The sequence below is a fragment of the Xenopus laevis genome, chromosome 4L (assembly GCF_017654675.1).
Source record: "Xenopus laevis strain J_2021 chromosome 4L, Xenopus_laevis_v10.1, whole genome shotgun sequence".
Taxonomy (NCBI): Eukaryota; Metazoa; Chordata; class Amphibia; order Anura; family Pipidae; genus Xenopus; species Xenopus laevis.
Genome location: NC_054377.1, coordinates 32,262,969 through 32,286,620, shown reverse-complemented (window position 1 = coordinate 32,286,620; position 23,652 = coordinate 32,262,969). Strand labels below are relative to the sequence as shown.

The 23,652-nt window shown below is 38.9% G+C and overlaps 1 protein-coding gene across 17 annotated transcripts in view; it reads right to left on the bottom strand.

The window, feature by feature from the left end:
- Nucleotides 1-23,652, bottom strand: part of LOC108713967 (neurexin-2-beta) — a 404,763-nt gene that overhangs the window by 50,412 nt on the left and 330,699 nt on the right. For 9 of the 17 annotated variants that reach the window (XM_041590057.1, XM_018257736.2, XM_041590065.1 and 6 more), the window contains 2 exons: nt 7,922-8,093; nt 4,844-4,933 (listed from right to left, as the gene is read on the bottom strand). In XM_041590057.1, coding sequence (XP_041445991.1) covers nt 4,844-4,933; nt 7,922-8,093 — 262 coding nt within the window. The remainder of the gene's footprint in view (nt 1-4,843; nt 4,934-7,921; nt 8,094-23,652) is intronic. The other 8 variants (XM_041590061.1, XM_041590067.1, XM_041590064.1 and 5 more) reach the window with 1 other exon arrangement.

The window sequence follows — 23,652 nt, the reverse complement described above, 5'->3', positions numbered from 1 at the left end:
CATATGTGTTCTTTTAAGCCGGTAATAAAAATGTAAAAATGTATTGTCTTTTGAAAAACATTTCATTGCAAAATGCAAATTTTTGCTTTTAATTTTACAGTTTTCTTTTCTGGTCATAACTTTTTTACATTCTACCATTAGTGCCTTGTATGTCCCATAACTTACAAACTCATAAAACTGCTCTTTGTTCATTTGCAAAATAATTGGTAGACTCTCATGTTTAGGTTCAGTAAAGTGTTAAAATTTTAGGCTTTAACTTTGTTAAATTAAGATTAGCACATTTAATGGTTTTTATGAACTTGATTAGGAAATATTAAGGTTTTTATTTTTCTCTCTCTTTCTTATAATTTTTAAACATTTGAGTGCAGATAAAAACAATAGCAAGCGGTTTATCAACTGTTTAGCATAGATTATTAGATGATTAAATTTAAGTTAGAAAACTGTACATATATATAAAGGTATAGCATATATATAGTAACAATTTAGGATTGCAGGGATTGAGAAGGAGAAGAGAATTCACAGGGTATGACAATTTAAAAAAAAACACATAAGAGTGGATGTGAGGATTCAAATATGGTGATGCTTGGGCCTACAGAGATAGCACCCAAGACAACCTGCAGCTCCACTGTGCATTTTCCTGTTTTGGAATAAATTATAAAGATGACAATGTGTACCAATGTATATGCTTGGACAATGCACAGTGGTGTTTTTTTACCTCAACTTTGCATGGAATTTTAAAAATTACATGCAGTTTCAGTCCATCATATGCAAGAAAACAAGAAAATCTTTTACTAAGAAATATGTATATTTAAGTATACAAAAGCCTTTCTAAACAAAACCAGAAAATCGGAAATAGTTGGTAGGGAAATGCAGAGATGGCCTGTCCTATGATAGAAGAGGAATTAAGAATGATTCAATACCCATTATTAAAACACTACCAGACCAGCATCCGTATGGCAACTTTCCTGCCTATTATTATTCACACACATACATATTAGAAATGTATAACTTTCTCTCATATTAAATCACAAAATTTGCACCTATGGCAAGCAAACAGCAGTCACTGGTTTGAATAAATGCATCTTTATGATATGGGTTGCTTAGACCTGGCGTCAATTTTGCTACTTTTATATACTGACCTTTTAGTACATCTCCCATTTTATAGTTAGGTTCTAGTCAAAATGAAGAAGTGATTTTACTAAACTGAAAAAAATGATTTAAAGTATGAATTGAATTGAGTATGCAGCATGTTACATTTAACTAGACCTAGGAATTATTATTAGTGAAAATTGCATGTAAACTTAATTTGACTAATTAAAAACATAATGGCAAGGTGCAACGTGTCATAATGACACATGTGCACATTTTCTTTGTGGGAGTTGTACTGGCTACAGGTGCCACATTTTGGATCCTTTTGCACGTGCAGCACTTGCAGCTACCAGTGTTGCATACTACTATGGTGGGACATTGGTATCCCCTGGCACATACCGTATGTTTCTTGCACTACATTTAAGACACATGAGACAGGTGTGCTAAGGCAGTCCTAACGAAGCTATGTATTTTAAATCTGGTAGGACTAAATAAAAGGGCTCCCTTGACTTGCATTTGAGCCGTGCACTCACCTCGCCAATGTGGCATTCATGTATGGCATTCAGATTTACATTTTCTTTGTGCCAAACAAAAGAACTCCTATCTTGCTGTATTGCAGGGATACTAGATATATTGTACTCTCACAATAAAAAATGGTTTCCCTTCAGAAAAAGATGCATCAGTTAATTAATTTAATTACTGCAATACTGCTTGGAAATACCTGTGCCTGATTTAACAATGAGGGTAGAAAAGAATACTTAGCACAGAATTTTTGGACTGGTTCTTTCCACTGGCTAATTATAGCTGGCAAAGAAGTGTCTTAAACTGCTCTTACTAATGATGTTAAAGAGAACTACCTGATATTGCTAGCACAGTGTTCAGTCTGGAAACAAGCAGTTTGAGCCAAAGACTAGTGTCAGACCAATTCACACTGAAGTTAGTGCCCTTTGTGTAATACATTTTTAGCATACTTGACCACTATGGTGTCAAGAGAAAGCAGAGTTTTAAGATGTTGTACCGTGTTAGCCATTGAAAAAATGCAGAAAATGTAAAGTTTGGTGATACCTTTAATTGGCTAACTGAATAAGTAACAATTGCAAGCTTTCGGAACACACAGGCCCCTTCGTCAGGCAAAAGGTAGAAAGCAGAAGCAGTCAAAACACCCCCACTGTTCTCTTTTCTTGTTCAGATGACTCAGAAACTGTGCCTTTCATCCTCCCACCCAACAGTACATGCATCTGCCATAGGCAGTACATTTATAGTTTATTGTAAGAAAGCAACTACAGGGCAAAAGGGCTTTTGAAAGAATGCCAGTGGTTAATATGCCAAGTTTGCCTGTAATATGACAGAAAAATAAGCCATAATAATATGATGACTGCATAAATTCAGCTTCAATTAGCTGGAAACACACACATTTATTATTTTGTTTATTTTTTTATTATTGTTTTATTTATTTGTCTGTATACAATAGCTTCAGGTTCCCAGATTATTCAGGAACACTAAAGCTGTATTGCCAGGCTGCACTAATTAGTGGTGGCAGTGGCATAGGCAGGGGCTGGGGAACGTACTGTATTTTTCACCACCTTTGATTTCATTAATTCCTACATTATTATGCCAGTCTGAGGTGAACCTACACTGTTGTGCTTAATAACAGCCCTGGCTCAACGGAATGAGGGCAAATGCAAAGTGTTGCAATGTATACGAAACTGAGCCTCATTGGCGTTACTTACAAAGGTACTTTCATCCATACACCATCTATGGTTTGTGTCCATAGCTACAACTGACTTGCACTAAATGAATCATATTCTAATGCTGTTATTAATGCTGCACACCAGAATTAATTCTATTTAGCAGTTGCCTGGTAATCTGCTAGGGGCCCAGTAACGCCCTAATTAATGAGCAATTTTAAAATGTATTGGTAGTATAGGCCAATTTATCAATATTTTGGGGCCCAACATTTCATTTGCTGTGGGGCCCAGTGACATGTAGTTACAGCACTGATTGTACCATGCAGATCTATGATGATCAGTGATGTGTCTCTTGGATTTAGTGCCATATGCAGGTGTGCCTTGACCCATGGAGCTTCTTAGTATGTTTTTCTGATTGACGTGCGAACAAGGGGATGTTCCATTGGAAGACCACATCATCTGCCCTCTCGAAATGTATTGCTTTTGAACAAAGATAGCCCTGGATTAGGGGCAAGAAGCAGCTTTGTGTTTATATCAAACTATAATGTTTGCTATAATTACAAAGAATTTACATATGTAGGTCATTTGGTTTAGAAATCCATATTTTTATTGTTCCTTGTATCCTCTGGAGTTTCTTCTGTTTGGCTTGTTTATCAAATTGTGAAATTAGTGCTCACCGCAGTGAATTTCATCCACTTTCTGTTCACTCTTGTTCACCATTTGACAAATATGCTTCTAAATATCCTATAGTAATGAATCGAAAGTGAATGAGATATTCTGATGTGAGCTCTAATTTCTCACAACGGGCACAACATGCAAACTAGGGGATGTTCCAGGGGAATGCCCTTTTACCATCTGCCCTTTCTGAATACATTGCTCCTGAATGCAGATAGCAACGCATTAGGAACAAGGATCAGCTTTGGCCTAGGTTTACAATCTACAGTGCAAAGAACTGGGAGCTGGTTGTTTTTACAGACACATTAAGTGGAATCTTGTAACTTCTTTTGCATATATCAAACTATATGATAATATGCATCAGACTTTAAATATGACAGTTATTTGGTTTAAAAGTTCACAAATGAGCTGCACAATAAAAGCATATTAGTTTGCTTATCTATACTCATCAATTAGGCTGGTCAATCTAAATAATAATTTTGCTACTGTCATGTGATTAAACTGAGTAGATGGCAGTTTATGAATAATGTCACATAATGAGTTTTCTGTATTGGTGGGAAAACATTGATGAAAAAAAATGCCTGTTAGTATACACATGGGGTAACATTGGTATTTTCTTCACCAGCTTTGCCCACCAGAAGACAAAACTTATAATGTGACAATATCACAAAGTGATATTGTTTTCTTTTCACTAGCAACTGTTGTTCCTAGCACTCCCTGCAAGGAAAGGTAATCTACATCACCACTACAGGCTTTAAATTCCAAGGAGATGTCAGTAGTACCTTGTTTTTTTCTGTTTTATTGCAAAGACAAATAGCAACCTGATCTGAGTGTCTAATAACAGGCCAGTTAATCTGTAACTGAAGAACAACACAGACTATGTTTAGAGGAAAGCAAATGGCCCATATAGTTCATCTCACTTTTAAACTAATTTAAACTAGCATTCCTACTTTGCATCATAACACTCAGGATATCGGGCAAAAGACTATTGAAATAAATGGTTGTGTTAGCTAACTTCACAGATGTTGCTCAGAGCACCACTTGACATAAGACCGAGTGTGCTCTAAAATATTACAGGTTCTTATGCCAGGAAACTTTATTTAAATCAGTGCAATTATATAAGCTTCCATTTTATTTTTTTAAAGGCAGATATTTCAGCTAAGCTTTTATAAATACAGAAGTACAACTATGGGTAGGTAAAGTCAATGTTTTTTTTTTCCTGTGCTATTATTTCCCCAAAGTCCAACCATTATGGAGAAACTATGGAGGGACTAATGGGAAAACAGAGCTTTTTGTTTCATGCTGTATTTATGTTTATGTTTTGTTTTTAGAGGAATTCTCTCCCCCTTCTCAAGCTGCCACTTTTAGCTTTCCCTTCCCCCCAAAGTTACCTTTGTCTAGCAGCCACTCGTCTACAACACGACCCAGGCGATAGGGGATGCGCTGACGGGCAAGCGCCAATCTTTCACTATCTGGGTTCCCTTTATAGAGTTTTAATAAAAGAATATTAAAGTCATTAGGATCTGAAAGGTGAAAGGTCAGAGGTTAACAGGTCATGGAACATTAACAGAGGTTAGAATAAGGTTAAAAGAGATTTATACTTAACCCCGTTGTGCCCACTTCAATACTCCATGAAGATAGTGGATTGCAAGAATTGGGAAAAAACTGTGTTCTGTTTACTACTAAATATCCACAGTTTTATGTCAGATCTATTTAAAAATATACCCATATTTTTGACAAGAGCTCATTCAGTTGGGTTTATGTACTTAAATAAATATAAATGTATTTTTTTCCTCTGGCATATCTAATTCCTTGGACTGAAATGAAAGCCATGAATCTTATACTAAACCATATTTAAACCCCTTTTAGGCTCACATCATTAAGAAGTGATGGAGTCTGGGCCATGAATTCACTCTGTTTTCCATAATTAGAGGTGCGCAGATTTTATGTAAAGAAGAGGAGCTTCAAGTCCCAGAATCCATCAGTTTACAACAGGTCAAGTCACTGTATGCCTAAGGGAGGTTGGAAATTGTCTTTTCAAGAGGCTTACTATCATGGTTCTCTTTCAGTATGAGGAATCAGAGACAGAATGGTTCAGAGCATTGCTCAGCTGTGTCCTATGAGAATGAAACCCTCCCCCAACCCCATGCTGCTCCCTGCAATACCTGTTACTCTCACAAATGTACCTATCTGTTTACCTGCTTTGAAAATGCAGAACTGCACAGGAGGGATGGCAGGCAACATCTCACACAACTCTAGATCCTCTTCTGTACAATCACATACACATAGCATACACGGTTAAAGCCAGGTTGAGATCTCACACAGAAGAGTATCCAAAGCAACATGAAATGGGGCCTGTCATGCATTTTAAGACAGGTAAACAGATAGATGCTAATAACAGGTGGTTGGGGGAGGAAGCTGGGAAGGGGGTCTGGGGAACTGTTTCATTCTTCTCTAATAAAGGCATTTTTATTATTTTTATTGGGATAGCTTGGATTTTTCTTGGTGTGAGTGGACACCAGTGTTCTGACACCACTGGAAAATCATTTGTTAAGAAGGAATGCTACTCTAAATGCTGTTGAATCAGGCATGTCTGTGTAGAAAAAGCATTTATATTTATTTCTGAAAATGTCTGTAATGTTTATGCTCAATCCAAAAAGGAGGTATATTTTCCAAATATCATTGCAGTCATATGCTCCCTAACTGTGAGTGTTATTATATGTATGTATGTACTTTTATATAGTACACAAAAGCCATGAATATCTTGTAAATGATATCCTTATAAACGGTGAGTTCCGATGTCATCAGTTATAAACTGTGATTTCTGATGTCATTTCTGTCACATGACTCACTGAAACTTGTGTATTATTATAAATAAAGTATCCCCAGTTGCAAAATATGAGGATATTAGAAGTTACCTCGGAGATCCATGACCCGGAACTTCGGCCTCGTGTTTTTATATGGTCATGAAACTCCTCGGTAACTTATAATATCCTTATATTTTACAAGAGGGGGTACTTTATTCACTATATATATATATATATATATATATATATATATATATATATATATATATATATATATATATATTCCCCTCCTACAATTATAACAGACAGACACAGCAAAGTTAACTATTCCTAGCACAACGTAGGTGTAGGATATATATTTTGCCCCCAGCATTCTCTGTAAGTGATAATGAGAACTAATGGGTACAAAGTAAAACCTAGCAGATATAATTAGACTACCACTATAAAGTACACTATGGGGCCTATTTATTATGCGTGTACAAAAAAAGTGTAAAAATTGTGTAAAATAAATTATGCATTTATCAAGGTGTGTTTTGTTTTACACCATGCAACCACCAGATTTGTGTCATTATTTTACACTGCTTCAGACCTTTATAAGTAAGTTCCAGCAGAGGTTGTTCAAATTAAAAAAATAACAACATTTTAATGCAGTTTTTTTACATGGCAATGCCTAGCAATGTGTGGTGAATTATTCCACCGTTCATCTAATACATAAAAGTTATATAATTTACATAATAAATAGAAAATATAATTGATTATACATGTAATTTTCCAAATCTTGCAATCCAAAAATGCTTGCTCTCCTTGTGACCAAGAAAGGGTAAGATGCAGGCAAAAGGGATTAATGTTCTAAACACTATTTAGTTTTGTTTATTGTTTGGTTAATAGGTTATTGTGGCGAGTTTAATGACAAATCAAATTTGTCTGTTTAATATTAAGTTTATTACAACACTTTTCTTTAATTGCTTAAAACTTTTTTCTTTTTTTATAATAAACAGAAAACACACTTTAGGACAATGAAGCTGTTTGACATTTAAAGACTCAGAGAATATATTGTATATCAATCAATATATTGTACATTAGCTAATCAGTAAGATAGATTCAGTTTTAATAGTCTTTAATAGGCATTATGTAGCAATTTCATCCAGGTAAACCATTTTTTGAGAACAGAAGTAAATCAGAGAAGTGATTTTTTCATTTTGTAAAAATGAAGATAGTTATTATAATTGGGTTTAATATGTCTTCATAAGGATCGATTAAAAGGTAGATTACAATACATTCTCATGATTCTAAGAATTTAAATACTGCATTATTAAAGGCAAAAGTTTTATAAGAAATGCATTCCATAAGGATCCCAATACTGTAAATTTCAGGGTCTTGGTAAAGAATACAGCTGGATTTCCCAGCATGCTAAATGAAATGAAAATTCCTATATTATCTGTATTACACTGGTCACACAAAAGAAGATGAAAAAAGGAAAGTTAGAGAGGGACAAAATGTATGTCTATTAAATACAAATTAACAAACATTTTGGGATGTTTTACAACTGCTATTATGTGAAACTGGTAGCAATTAAAACAAAAAGCATAATATTCTAAAATTTACATAAATACTCCTTCACGTACTCCTTTACCCATAGGCAGATCCTAGGATGTTTCTCACCTGCAGGATATCTTTCATTGACGGGCCAGCTGTCCACCTGCAGAGTAGCATTGCCTCCACTACGGGTGAATCGGACCACATGATACTTCCCATCGCTCACCAGGGCCCCTGGCTCTTCGATAGTTATATCATCCGTGCCTACATTAAAAATCACCCCCACTGTGCCCTGGTCCTACAGAAAGGAATAAGAATAATAATTGGTTAATGGTGTACTGAATATTGATATACTTTCCAGACATTACTTGGCATTACCCCAGTGTAAATAATTATATTTCCATAGTAGGATATTTTGTCAGTGTAGTGCTGTCCAGTATTTGTTATGGTCATCTTGTCTGCATGTAATCATATAATCCTTAAACAAAGAAGGTTTGTTTCATATTCTTAGACACTCGGTAGGAAAAAAATGATATCTTCTGCCATTCTGCATTTTGGCACCAAACAGCATTTGCACATGATCAGTGAAAGAAGGACACTGTCATATGTGGGACTGCATGTATTTTAATATATCTTTGCACAATACATTTTTAATTCATGAACTTTAATATGTAGGCATACTGTACCTTCATTGTCTTTAAAAAGAAACAGCAACCATTTATTTAATGAGCTATAGTAATAATATATATGTATATATAGCCATACACCAACCATTATCCAGATGAAGTCTACTTTTAAAAAAGTAGTAGTGAAATAGTACAATCTACATATCTCTCAAACTATAGTAGCCCGATAGTATTCAGATTTGGAGTTTGGGAAGGCTTGACATGACATTAAGAGGGGTATTTACTAAACTCTGTTTTTTGGGGCAAAACTCAAGTTTTTCAGCGTTCTATTTAAATTCGGACTTGTTCAGTGAAAAGACAAACTCTGTGTTTTATTTTCAAGGTTTCGGCACCACAACTGACATTAGTCAATGAACAATTTGAAAGAGCGAGAAAGATGACTCAGGATGTTTTATTTAACCCTGTTACCCCCTTCCGAAAAACCTCTCCTGACTTAATCTTTTACACAGAATGGACGGATAGAAGTGTGGAGGTTAAAAAGGCACTAAACAGTAGGTGGGAAATTATTACAGCGGACAATAGCTTACCTTTTTTGGACAAAAAACCCTTTTGGCTTAACGTAGAGGATGGAATCTAAGTGACCTACTGGTGGTCAAAGACCTTACGGAACCCCAAAAGAAGGGCACTACTTGGCTGGACAAACCTCTGAGAAAAGGCTGTTTTAAATGTACAGGCTGCTTGACATGCAGTGGAATGCTGCAAGGATTGTCCTTCACACATCCCAGGACGGGCACCAGATTTCACATTGATCACAGAGTTACCTGCACGACAGACCATGATTTACATGGCCTGGTGTCCTTGTGGGTTATATTATTTGGGGAAAGTGGCCACTACCTACAGAGAAAGAATGAACAATCATAGGAGTGCTATCAGACTTGCCTTGAAGTCAGGCAAGGCGGATCAACCAGTAGCAAGGCATTGGTTGAAATTGAAACACTCCCTACCCCAGTTTCGGTATATGATAATAGACCACATACCGGTTCACCCCAGAGGAGGCAATAGGGGTTTAACCTTGATACAGAAAGAATCAAGATGGATTTTTAGGCTGGAGACACTTGCCTCCAAAGGGCTAAATGAGACTCTTCCTATGTCCCCTTTCTATTGACCTCGAAGGATTTGACTTAAAACTGTCCCTTATGTGGATGTATATAGGTGGACTATGAGACTGGATATGGATCCCAACAACTTCACATAAGGGCTAGCAACAGCTCCTCTAACAGTACGGGTGCTGTAACATTTCAATGCTCCCTGTGGGGAGAAGTGCTGAAATTAGACTTTGTTGCTCTTTATATATAATGCTTAGAGATCAAAGTTTTGATACAATGTAACTAATGTTATCTGATCTTGTGCTTTGTCTCCAGGTTACCATGAACCCCGTGAGGAATTGAGTTTGGCTTCGGAACCGCATAGTCCCTTAACAGTACAGTATGCTAGTATTGAGGGAATACCCACAGAAGGTACGTTTATAAGACAAGCCCTGGTGTGATCCTAACTATCTGATTTGAAGTAGCTGTAGTAGGACGGGAAACGGCGCCAGGAAGTACGACCACAATATCGCAATTGACACTCCCCGGTACAGGCGGTGTTGCCGGGGTGATTACCGGCAAATGCTAGTACATGCTTAGGGGGTGATGACAGTGGCCCAAGGCTTAATAAGTAGAAAGTGGCACGTAAAATACAGCGCTGTATTTCTGTAGGTTCCCAAAGCTACAGAAAGCAGCTCGCTCACCTAGGCAACAGGGGCCTAGATGTATTGACACACGGACACTGAGGCAGATTGCCCATTGCAGGCGATACAAGTCTTAAGGGCGGAAAAGGGTATTCCTGAGATGACCTTACTTGTGTGCGACTGTACAAAAGGTATACAAGGGCTATGGTGTGCCGATTGTCCCAAATACATTCTGTATACAAAACTGTCCCTAATACACAGAATCAATGTCTCTCACTGTATATAAGTATTTATACACAGATAAAAAAAATATACAAAAGACTTATTTCTATTAAAGAATGAGAACAAAATCTGGTTAGTGCATAAAAGGATGTCATTATATAAACTCCATTCTGTACATTTTAACAAGCAATCTGTCTCACAAATGTATAACCTCCATGTAACAGACACACTTATGTGCAAATTTACTTACAGAAAGAATTATGTAAAAAAATCTTGGACATAATATATAATAGTGTAACTAAGTAGTGCATGTCAAGCTAGATTTGAATGACAAAATAGATATTTGTGACAGAAAGCAAGATTTTATAGTACAGGATTCACAAAACAAATAAAATATCCATTCTGTGAAGCAACAATGTCAATCACGTTCCTGAACCAATAAGAACAAAACTTATTGCATATAAAAAACAAGATGAGAAGTTGTCAGCTCTGCTCCACATGGCTGCATCATCCCTAAGGCATAGTATCTGGCCTACTATAGAGTGCGCCCTCTAATGTCCCCTCTGTTGCATAGTAATAAACATGAACAAACATTTCCTAAAAGGGCTGCTGTTAAACACTACAAGTTCATAATTGGAAGTTTTTACAAATGACTGAGAAATATAATGCTGCACTTATAATGATTTTAGAGAAAGGAAAGTATGCAAAAATAAATATGATACTTTTAGGTGCTATGGTTATTCTTATTGTAGTAACCTGCTTGTGTGGCCATTTTGGTTAAGGGCATTCCTGCTGTTTTGCCATTGTCTTATGATTCACTCCTGTTCCTGTTTCCCTCTTCCTGTCTAAGCTGAGAGCAATAATGGGACAAGCCACACCTACCTGCCATGTTGTAATACATGTACCAGAAGCAAGGGGTGTAACTACAGAGGAAGCAGACCCTGCGGCTGCAGGGGGCCCCAGAGGGTAAAGCGACCCCATGAGACCCTAATTCATATACAGTTTCAATAAATATTGGTAAAACAAGTCAACCTCTAAACATTTTGGAGGCCTGAAAAATAATTTGCTGTGGGGCCCAGCAATATCTAGTTACACCACTGAAGAAGTTACTGTGCTTGTCTGGCTGCTTTGCCTAAACTAACATAGCAGAATCATTTAATCCACTACCAGCCAGTTTATCAGACATCATCTTGCAGCCTAACCCATCATTATAATAGGTCTAATATCCCTTCAATGACGTCTGACAAATTCTCAGAGCCAGTTATATGTTTTGTATATGATTGTTAGACTCCAACATCTCCTTCTAGCTGTAATCTTGCACTAGTTATATTTTAGCAGTCTCTTAATAATGTGCTTAGCTATAGCTCCCAGCTGTCCCGTTTTTAGAGGGACAGTCCCTCTTTGACAGCTCAACCCGCAGTCCCTCATTTGTACTGGAAAGTCCCGTTTTTCAGCCAGAAAATAGGTAATAATATGTTTAGCCAGAGCTATGGGACTTATCTAGGGTTGCCAACTGTCCGGATTTCACCCGGACATCCTGGTTTTTGGAAGGGCTGGCCGGTGAAAAGTCTGGATTTCCATATGGGAAACATTCACACATAGGTAGGCTCTGCTCACTCACGAAATGTTACATTGCTTTTGACAAAGCTGCCATAGTAATAAAATGGAAGTTATGTAGTAGTTAAACTACAGCTAACTATGTGACTAAGAAACTGCTTATAAGGCCCACACATCATACGATACAGACTGTGTGTGAGTCCCCATTGTCTGGAATGGATGACTAAAGGTGGACATACAAGGGCTGATAAAAGCTGCCAAAAGAACAAGTGGTCCCTAGAGCCCACGATCAGATCAGACGAACATCACCCAGTTGCCATATTGGGGCAAGATCTGCTCATTTGGCAACCTCTCCACTCAAGACAATGGGGCTCACACACAGTCTGTATAGTATGAGTAGGCCTTATAAGAAGTTTCTTGGTTTACATAACTTCCATGTCATCACTATGACAGCTTTGTCAAAAGCAGTGTAACAGTTTGTGAGTGAGCAGAGACTACTCATGGGTGAGTTTTTCCCATACCGATTAATCTGGCATATGTGGTTCAGTAAAACAGCTGAATGACCCACTGGCGAATGGAGTTCAGCAGCATAGTCTTGTTGAAAAATTCTGAACTCACTCTAAGGAAAATACTATTTTTCTAATTATATTATTGTATAACATGCACCTGGATTGCTGCTGGGCAAGGAACTGCGCAGTTCAGATTTGACAGTATTAATTATACAATGTCCCTAATTAGCGAAGGGCAAATCTATGCAGCAAAATTTTCGAAACTGCAAAAAATTCACGAAACGCAATGGGCGTCAAAATAATTTTCATGCGTGTCCATTTTGACGTGAGCTACCATTTTTATACGTGCAACTATTTGGTCCAAATTCATTAAAGTCAATGGGCGTCTGGATAATTTTGACACACAGCAATTGTTAATTATACAATGTCCCTAATTAGCGATGGGCGAATCTATGCAGCAAAATTTTCAAAACTGCAAAAAATTCATGAAACACAATGGGCGTCAAAATAATTTTCATGCGTGTCCATTTTGACGTGAGCTACAATTTTTATACGTGCAACTATTTGGTCCAAATTCATTAAAGTCAATGGGCGTGTGGATAATTTTGACACACAACAGTGCGGTGGATTTTTTGGCTGCGAATTAATTTGCTTGTGGCACAATGCGGTAATTCATACCAAATTTGGGTCTGGCGAATTTATTGACCCATCACTATCCCTAATCACCAAGGTTACACATTGTACTACATAGACTTTCCGGGTCATTTATGACCACAGTTGCCAAGTTTTTTTAGCCACAATGCAGAATGCAGATGAGATGTCTGACACAATTGCATCCAATACATTACAATTTGCACAATTATACTTGTGCTCTGACACTAATCAGACCCAATTGCTCTTTTCTAATTCTGGGTGTCGTAATTACTGATGTGACATGCGTGTTACATGTGTGCAGTTCTGCTCTCTGCACTAGTGTTGTGCCCCCCCTCGACCCGCTCTTATGTGAAAGGATTAAGCACTGGGCAGGTAAGGGGACGGCATCATTAGAGCCCTTTTGTTAGAAATAATGTAAAGCATTGTGCAGCTTGTTGCTTCTATATTAATAAATTATGATCCCCTAAAATTGCCCCTGCTTAAATGACCCCTTTTGTTTGTACACAGTACTCAGGAGTGGCTGCTCATATAACCTACACATCATACTATACAGAATGTGTGTGCACATGATCAGTCCCACATCTCTGGCTAAAGCTATTATGTAGTAGTTGAACTATAGCTAAGCACATTATTAAGAGACTGCTAAAAGCTAACTGGTGCAAGATTACAGCTAGCAGGAGATATTGGAGTCTAACAATCATATGCAAAACATATAACTGGCTGTGAGAGTTTGTCAGACGTCATTGAAGGGGTATTATTATGTCCAAGTTTTTTTTACATAATTCATTCTGTAAGTAACTTTGCACATAAGTGCGTCCGTTACATGGAGGTTATACATTTGTGAGACAGATTGCTTGTTAAAGTGTACAGAATGGAGTTTGTTATATAATGACATCCTTTTGTGCACTAACCAGATGTTGTTCTCATTCTTTAATAGAAATAAGTCTTTTGTATATTTTTTAATCTGTGTATGGTCACAAAATACTTATATACCATGAGAGACATGAATTCTGTGTATTAGGGACAGTTTTGTATACAGAATGTATTTGGGACAAACTGCACCCCATAATCATCAGCCAGTGTCGGACTGGGACACCAGGGGCCCACCAAAAATAGAAATCAGGGGGCCCACCAAAAAAACTTAGACCAGGGGCCACTCTCAGTGTTATTTTTCTTCTCCTCACTCAACCTCTATTGTCCTATTCTCTTTTCTTTACATACTATAATCTATTGTTCCATCTATTTAACCCCTTTGTTCTTATAGAAATAGGGAATGGCCATGAAATAGGCCAAATGTTTAGAAGCAGGAGGGCCCACTGATACCTGGGCCCACCGGGAGTTTTCCTGGTATCCCGGTGGGCCAGTCCAACACTGTCGTCAGCCATAGCAATCCTCCCGGGGTAAGTGCTAGTAATTTTAATAGGATATATTCCTCCAATGCAAGTGAGGAGTACGTGCCATTTAAGATCTGGCTTAGGTTTTATGTTACACATGATATTGCTATTTAATCACCAGTGCACCTTATTTTCATCTTCGAACTTGATGTATATATGGAGATTAGAAGCCAGTTTCATGCTACACTGTATACACACAGAGCTCTCTACGGGGAGTAGTGCTGAAGTTGTTTTTGTTTGATGACACTAAGGGGCACATTTACTAAGCTCGCATGAAGGATTCGAATGAAAAAAAATTCAAATTTTGAACTAATTTTTGGGTACTTTGACCTTCATATAAGCTACTACGACATTCGATTCGAACGATTCGAAGTAAAAATCGTTCGACTTTTCGACCATTCTATAGTCGAAGTACTGTCTCTTTAAAAAATACTTCGACTACATACTTCGCCAGTTTAAATCTAACGAGGTTAAATGTTAGCCTATGGGGACCTTCCCCAGCACTTTTCTAAATTTTTTATGATCGAACAAAAATCCTTTGATCGATCGATTAAAATTGTTCGTATTTGCGCTAAAAAATCCTTCGAATTCGATATTCGAATTTTAAGGATTTTACTTCGAGGGTCGAATTCGAGGGCTTATTAACCCATGAAATTCGACCCTTGATAAATCTGCCCCTTAGTGATGACGTCAGGCCTCTATGTTTGGCGCCATTTTCTCACTTTTAAATTGTCTCACTTGTGTGTGGTGTCCACCTTCCTGAAGACGGCCCAAGTTGTGGTGCCAAAAAAAAAATGGCATAAAATTGTTGTGTGTTTTTTCTTTGAGTGAGCAATGTAAAATAACGGTGTTTTAAATTCACTATTTATTTTACACAGCTTTTTACACCGTTTTTTTCTGCAGATTTTATTTTACACTGCATATTAAATATGCCACTAACAATTCTAAAGCTGTTAGGCTTAAATATATGTTAAACATTTCAACCAATTTCATAATTTATTACTTCTAATTTACTTCTAAAATGATTGTATAATACTACTGATGAAGTTATTTTACATCGTTTTACAATCAGTTCTGCAGTGTACTGCATGCCACTTTATTGTTATAGAAATAACTGCACTTTTTGAAGACATGGGATACATTCTAGTCATACAAAGAATTATTTCATGCTGTTTGTCTCATACAAAGAATCATTTCATGCAGCCTACAATAAGTCAATTTGACTGGTAGTCTTATAGATACCCTTGGGTCACATCCTATTCATTGACTAGATGTTTTTGCTTACATATAGGTATCAGGACCTTGAGAAAAGCAAAAACCAACACTAGCAGCTTTAGTGAAACACAGTGAAATAATGAATGAAATCATAACATGAAGGTTCCTGGCCAGATGACTTGATGAGAATACTCCCCCCATACACACTATAGTTAATTATTTGTAAACTCATAGAAAATCAAACCTGATGTAATTTCTGAACTACGGACATAACAACAGCCTCTGGAATACAAAAACATAAATTACTGTATCTTAAATATATTTAGCCCTCTCAGTTTCATCTATTATGAAAACCCTCTATACTGACTAATACAAACAAATCCTTTCATCTCCAATGCACTTTTTTTTTTTAATAAATAAGGCAAAATGGTAAACACATGTAGTATCAGCACATCATCTCCTTTTTTTGATTATATGTACTGCTGTGCATTTCATAGTGGATAAGGCTTCTAAATGTTAATGAAGTGACTGAAACATTGGAATGCACATTAATATTGCTGAACAAGAGATGTTGTGGTGATCATTTGACTGCAATTTACCTGAACTCAAATTTTGATGATTTAGGGGCACATTTATTATTGGTCGAATATCAAAGGCAGGGGTGCTTCGCCAATGAGGCGAGTTGAGGCAGTCGCCTCAGGCAGCAGCGCCCCACTAGGTACCAGGGGCAGCAAAAATGCTGCTCCTGGTACTTTAAGAGCGAATTTCCGGGGGAGGGGGGCAGCAGCAGCAACTGCTGCTGCCTCAGGCGGTGGAGGGGCCAGGATCGCCCCGGATCAAAGGTTAATTTACCCTCGATATTCGACCCTCGAAGTTAAATCCTTCGACTTTGAATATCGAAGCGCAATTCCTTCGATCGAACGATCAAACTATTCAAAGGATTTTAATCCATCGATTGAACGATTTTCCTTCGATCCCAAATTGCCTAGAAAGCCTATGGAGAAGGTCCCCATAGGCTTTCTAGGCAATTTGAGATCGAAGGAAAATCGTTCGCTCGATGGATTAAAATCCTTGGATGGATTAAAACATTGGTGCTCGGTAGGTTTTAGGTGGCGAAGTAGGCGGTCGAAGTTTTTTTTAAAGAGACAGTACTTCGACTATCGAATGGTCGAATAGTCAAACGATTTTTTGTTCGAATCGTTCGATTCGAAGTCTTAGTCGAAGGCCGAAGTAGCCAAAAAAATACTTCGAAATTCGAAGTATTTTTCCTTCTAATCCTTCACTCGAGCTAAGTAAATGTGCCCCGTAGCGTCCAGTCAAACTTATGGGGCCTCTTTACTAAAACTAATTTTTTTTCTCATTTAAAAACTCAAATAAACTAGTTTTTTAGTGTTTTTAAAAATCCACGATCTTTGGGTGATTTATTATAATTCCTGAAAATATCAGTATGTTCATACAATTTTGTCATATGTTTTTAAAAAAAAATCTATTTTGTATGAATAAATTGGATCCTAAAAAAATCAAAGATTATGAATGGTTTCCTTGTAAAAATCGAGGATTACAAGCAGTTTCCTTGAAAAAATTGAGGATTTCAAGAAATTTAAAGGACGTTCATTTCCATGCCTCCAGCGGCCATTTTAGGAGAATAGATGGACATTTTGTGCACTTTATATTTGGAAAGCAAAGGAGAAAAAGGCACATCTGGCAAGCTGCCCAAAAAAAACAAAATAAAAAATGGCCCACAGGGAGAGAAGGCAGGAGGAAGAGTGGGGGGGATGGAAGGTAGGCAGGAATGGATGGAGGCAGGTGTTGGTGGGTGGGAGAGGGGAGGGATATGCATCTTGGACCACAGCAAGGAGGGCAAGGGCCACTGAGCAATTGGAGGAGGAGGATTTCTCAGTGCCCTTGCAGGAGGTCATCTGGCCTGGCAGTGGGTCCTGGGGCAGGGTAGAAAGCAGGTTGTTGGGGAGGGGACCCCAGCAGCTAGGTGGAGGGCACCCGGGGGGGAGAGCCCAGCAGGTAGGGGGAAGGAACCCCAGTAGGAAGGGGGGATGATGATGGGCAACACCCATCAGATAGTGGGGTTAAAAGGAGGGCCCACTACCAGCCCCAAAATCCAGCAGGAGGAGGACGAGGCAGAGGAGGAACAGACCTCCAAAATCAGTCTACTTTTCCCCAGTGAGGAGAATACAATGTTAGTGGATGAGGTGTTGCAACAATGGGACTTGTTGTTTGGTACAAAGTCCCATCAGCTCACTGCGGCAAGACACAGGCAACTATGGCAGCAGGTGGCGGACCGTGGGAGCGCTGTGTGCCTTGACAAATACACAGCATACAAGTACTTGCGTGACCTGAAGAGGCACATCAGAAGCAAGTTTTGACATTATTAAAAACCTTGTTAAAGGAACAGTAACACTAAAAATATTTTTTGTGACAAATCCGCTCTAAACTGCTTCAATAACAGCTCTATTGTGCATAAAGTTTATTATATTCAATTCTTTGTCCAAAAAACATATTAAATCTCTGCTTCCAGATGTACACTGTAGCATGGCGAAAGGGCGATTTTGCAAAATCCGAGGTGCGTCGCTCCACATCTCTGCCTAGACTGCTGAACCGGATGCTAGTTCTTGCTGCTGTACTGTCCTCTGCAGGACTTACTTCTGTGCTGCAAGCAGGGAAGGAATGTCCGAAGCGTAATTTACTTCTGTGAGTGCTGCGAGTGGAGAAGGAATGTCCACAGCGGTAATTTACTGGGTCCTGTTTGTTAGATTTATGGCTGATCTGCATGCTACCTTTACCATTCGCAGCACTGAACAAGCTAAAGCAAGCTTAGGAATAACCGCTGCGGGCATTCCTTCTACACTCGAGGCACTCACAGAAGTAAATTACGCTGCGGACATTCCTTCCCTGCTTGCAGCACAGAAGTAAGTCCTGCAGAGGTCTGTAAAATCCTCAGTACAGCAGCAAGAACTCGCTTCCGGTTCAGCAGTCTAGGCAGAGATGTGGAGGGCCGCACCTCCGATTTTGCACAATCTCCCTTTTGCCATTCTACAGTGTACATCCGGAAGCAGAGATTTAATATGTTTTTTGGACAAAGCATTGAATATAATAAACTTTATGCACAATAGAGCTGTTATTGAAGCAGTTTAGAGTGGATTTGTCACATAACATTTTTTAGGGTTACTGTTACTTTAAAGGGGAAGGAAACCTAGTTGGCGCAAAAACCCTCCCCCCCCGTGTGTTGCCCACCCTCCCTCCTGGCCTACCCGTCCCGCTGGGCAAATGCCCCTAACTTGTTACTTACCCTTCTGCGCAGGTCCAGTCCAGGGAGTTCACAGACGACATCTTCTTCCACGCGATCTTCTTCCTGCTTTGAACGGCGTTTTGGCGCATGCGCAGTAGGAGCATTTCGCCGGTACGGATCTACTGCGCATACGCCAAAAGTCACAAAGTACTTTTGGCGCATGCGCAGTAGATCGTACCGGTGAAACGCTCCTACTGCGCATGCGCCGTTCAAAGCAGGAAGAAGATCGCGTGGAAGAAGATTTCGTCTGTGAACTCCCTGGACAGGACCTGCGCAGAAAGTTAAGTAACAAGTTAGGGGCATTTGCTCAGCGGGACGGGTAGGCCAGGGGGGAGGAGGGAGGGTGGGCAACACACGGGAGGGTTTTTGCGCCAACTAGGTTTCCTTCCCCTTTAAGCATTATTTTTCCTTTTGTTAACTTGTGCTTCTAGCGCCAGCACCAGAATGCCAAGGACCCACAGAGAGGGAGAGGAGAGCAACTGCCGGTCAGACCCCTGCAGAGGCAGCAGCACTGGCCTATGCAGAAGATGAGCCCCAGGATGCCAGTGGGGCAGATGGCAAGAGCCACCCTTACAGTCTGAAGGTACTGTAAATAGTATTAGTATTGTTATGTAACTATGCACTGATTTTAGCATTTTTTGCAAAGTATTATATATATCTATGTCCTGTTTATCTTGTTCAGAAGAGCAAGCTGGACTCCACCACCAATTCTTGGCCACGCCACCTATGTTGCCACCCAGGTGTAAGTTTAAACAATGTACTTAAATATGATCCCTTTTGTTTAGGTATGGGTGGTTAGAAGAGTTGTGTGCCTAGGCTGGGTGGTGTTACAACACTAAGCACAGCTGTGGTCACACATCAATGGCCAGTGGAGGGTGTGATTTGAATATAAGGGATAATTTTCAATGCAAAATGCAGTGTGCAAAGTTTACAATAAGGCAACAAGCGGCTATTTTTATTTAAGTTGACCACTGTATGGGGCATTGTGCCTACAGATGCAGATCTCTGTACTACTTTTGAGATAATACAAAAATTCAAACTATGCCTTGAACCAATTATGTTTGTTTTAACAAGCGCTCTAATCCCTAAAGGGGATGGGTGGAGCACATAAGGGCTTAAAAACAGGAATGGGGTGCTGCTCTTTGCACAAAAGTAAGCATTTTAGTTTTTGCCAAACAAAAACAAGTTCAGGGGTGGAATTGCTTAGTCAAAAAGCAATAATGTCTTTGCTCTTGTGACCCCTGGTATCATAAATTATACATTGAAAATGTAGGGTGCTTAGCACCAGGACCGCCATTGTCAGGTTTGAAGGCTTCTTCATAGACAGAAATAAGTTGCACTTAGGGAAGAGTTGCATTAGAAAAGGTGGTGGTGAGGTATGTTATGTTATGTATTATGAACCCACGGCCTTGGCTAGTGTGCCATTTTATTTTAGTTAAATAACTAAAAGCATATTTTTTTAGTTAGACATTTCACTTTTTTGCTTTCAGTTTGCCTTTTTTTTGGAGGTAATAGTGACATCTTTAATGTTTCAATGCAAATATTGGTAAATTACATTAGTCCTTAGCACCATGGTTTTCATGAAATGATAAACTAAGCTCAAAGTGTCTGGACATGTTGCAGAAGCTCTTTTTCATAAACACAGAATTACAGTAGAACACCGGTGCTTGAAATTCTAAGTTCAAGAATTGCGATCTGCTTATTTTTCTGAAAAATTATTGTCAAGCAACAGTTTTAATTATATTTTTGTTTAGTTACTGCTGCTGGGGGAAGTGGCCAGAATCAACACCAAGGACTGTAATCATCATTTGTGGAGGATCCATCACGGATTGTATGACCGCCCGCGAGCTTTCCTGAACACTCCAGCCTACAGTCATGCAGCAATGCAGCCAAGATCTCGATATAAAACAGTGGATGGCCTGTATCTATGGCCATCTATTCCTGAGGCTGGAATTGGCTGCATTGAGGGAAGAACTGCGCAAGAATAGGCTGGAGAGAGAGCATCAACATCGTGAATATCAGGCAATAATGCTCTGCTGACAGTTCTGGGGCATGCACTGTATTCCTGCCTCTGTCAGGTCTGATGACGGGTCACTCCGTGGACCCTCTTCTGCAAACTGTACCACCACCCTGATGTGCTGCCCAACCGGTTAGGGCAAGTGGGCATGGAAGGGGGTCCAACCTATCTGTGGGCCCACAAAAAGATCAAGTAGGTGACCTATCTGTGTCCCTGCTGTCACTTTCCAACCTCTAGTGGCCAATATTCTTCACCCAGTCCCTCTGTGGCCACAAACATCTGGGAAGCACTTGTAACAGCTAAGTACATTTGCTGTAACATATGTATTGTGTGTTTCAACACTCTCAAATGTTGCCATGCCTGTGTCTTGGCCTACTTAAAACAACATGCACTGGAGAGCCAATTCGAACCACCTTATTTAAATAATCTGAGCTTTTTCACATGTCCATTGTTGTTTGTGCCTGAGTGAGCAGGGAGAGCCTCAGGCAGGAAGTGATGTCACGCCAAGCTAATTCTGCATCTGCTATCCTAAACAAACAGAGAACTTCTAGAGCTTTTTACTCAGGTGTGGTAAAACATTCTACAGAATAAATATAGCATTCTAGCTTGCACTATTGTAGCTAATCTATTGGCAATAAAATGCCTCCGTTGCTTTCCTTCGCCTTTAACACAATTATTGTAACTGGATTAAGTGCAATTTAAAGCGATACTGACACGTTCCTATAAAAATCATGGGAATGTGTCAGTATAAAGTAAATGCTGCACCTGTAAATGTTCCCTGAAAAGCCCCCCCCCCGCGCAAAGCTGTGTGCTGCCGACCCGCTGACACTACTAACAGATCTTCTGGGTTGCTTCATGGAAGCCCATGGAAGCCACTGAAATGGCTCAGAAAGTCTTTCAGCAGTGTCGGAGGGTCAGGTGAATACAGGTTTGCGGGGGCTGGGGACGGCTTTGGGGGGGCTTTGAGGGGAATGATTAGGAGTGCAGCATTTACTTGATACTGACACGTTCCTATGATTTTTATAGGAACACGTTAGTATCGCTTTAAGGAGAGGTTCTGTGTGAAAATGTAGTTTTTTTCTTTAGTCACATAGCAAAGAAACATGGCAAATCCCCAGTCATTGGCCTGTGGCTGACTAAACAGGACATATAATAAAGATCCTTGTCTTCTGCTTTAGAATCCTAATGTCCAGAGAAAAAGATAAATGTTTTTAAATGGCATCTATTTGTCATTACTATGCACTTTAAACAAATGATGGCCCTCCAGGGCACAAGTCTGCTGCCCAGCGCTGAGCATCAGGGCAGCTGGGTAAATGCCTCTTCCTTTTCCTCCTGGTGGTGTTATTTTTTCACTGGGCATCTCCAGAACAACTTCTCCTGTGCTTTCCAAAATGCAAGTCAAAGGCCAACTGAATGTTGTACTACTATGCACTTTAATAATGATTTTCCCACAAGGGCCTAAGTTAGCAGCCCAGCACTGAACTCATCTGTGGCTGGTTATAAAAGGGCACCTAATATGTTTACAAATGCCATTAATGTGAAATCTGTATTGTGTTTTTTAACATAATGTTGATGTCAATGATTTGTTTAGAATGATCTGTGCCTTATGTAGCCCCCGCATGACCATAGGCTGCAGCAGAGGGCTCCTGCAATATGTGCTTGACTGCAGAGTAAACCTTTGTAAGGCTGTGTCCCTTAAGGGTCAAAGGGGACTGTTTTAGTCTAAAGACCATGCTCAGACTAGGTTTATGATGTTGTCTGGGCCTAAGGTAATTAGGTATTTAGTATTTCTTGTGGAAATGCTAAAAATGTTGTTTGAAAATATTCTAAATTTGTCATCAATACATCTTATTGGATGTTTTAAGGTGTTTTTTTCTTTTTATTCATAAGGAACATTAAAAAATGAACTTCAAACTGTTAGGTCATCTTTTCTTTCTTTTGGTTCCAGATTGGTAGAGGTGTAGAATTATAAAATTATAATTAAATCTACGCCATGTTTGGCACTTTCATTGTAGATAATTCGATTATCAGTAAACAATCCCCTTCATTCCCTTTTTTGACTTTTTTACGGATTTGTTATACAGGGGGGGTTGTCTGTGCACTGATAATCTAATTATTTACCTCGCAAGGACCAAACATGGAGTAGCTGTGCTTAAACTAGAATTTGTTGTCTTTAACATCTTCATTGGGAAACGCTTGAGCAGGATATAAATATTTTAATACTATAAGGAGTAGCAAAATGAAGGACGTCATTACTAGTTTCAGGGAACTATAAATATTTTATTTTGCATGGGAGAGGAGATTTAAAGTATTTCAGTCTGTGCCTGAGAGATTTGATGCATTCACTTGAGCAATAATAGAGAAAACATGTTACTTTATTATTTATTTAATGGAAATAAAGGGTTCCTATAAAAACAATGTCAAATGTAAAATAAATGTGACTTCCCACCCAAAGGTTACTTAATGAAAGAAAATGTAATTCTAAGCGGCAAATTCACCAGCGAAGTATCCGCCACACTTCACATCACTTTGCCAGACAAAAATACCTACTATTACGCTAATTCACTAAAATGCAAAGTTGTGTCTGGGTAGCGGAACACTGGCGAAGTTTCACTAACATTAATTTGTCA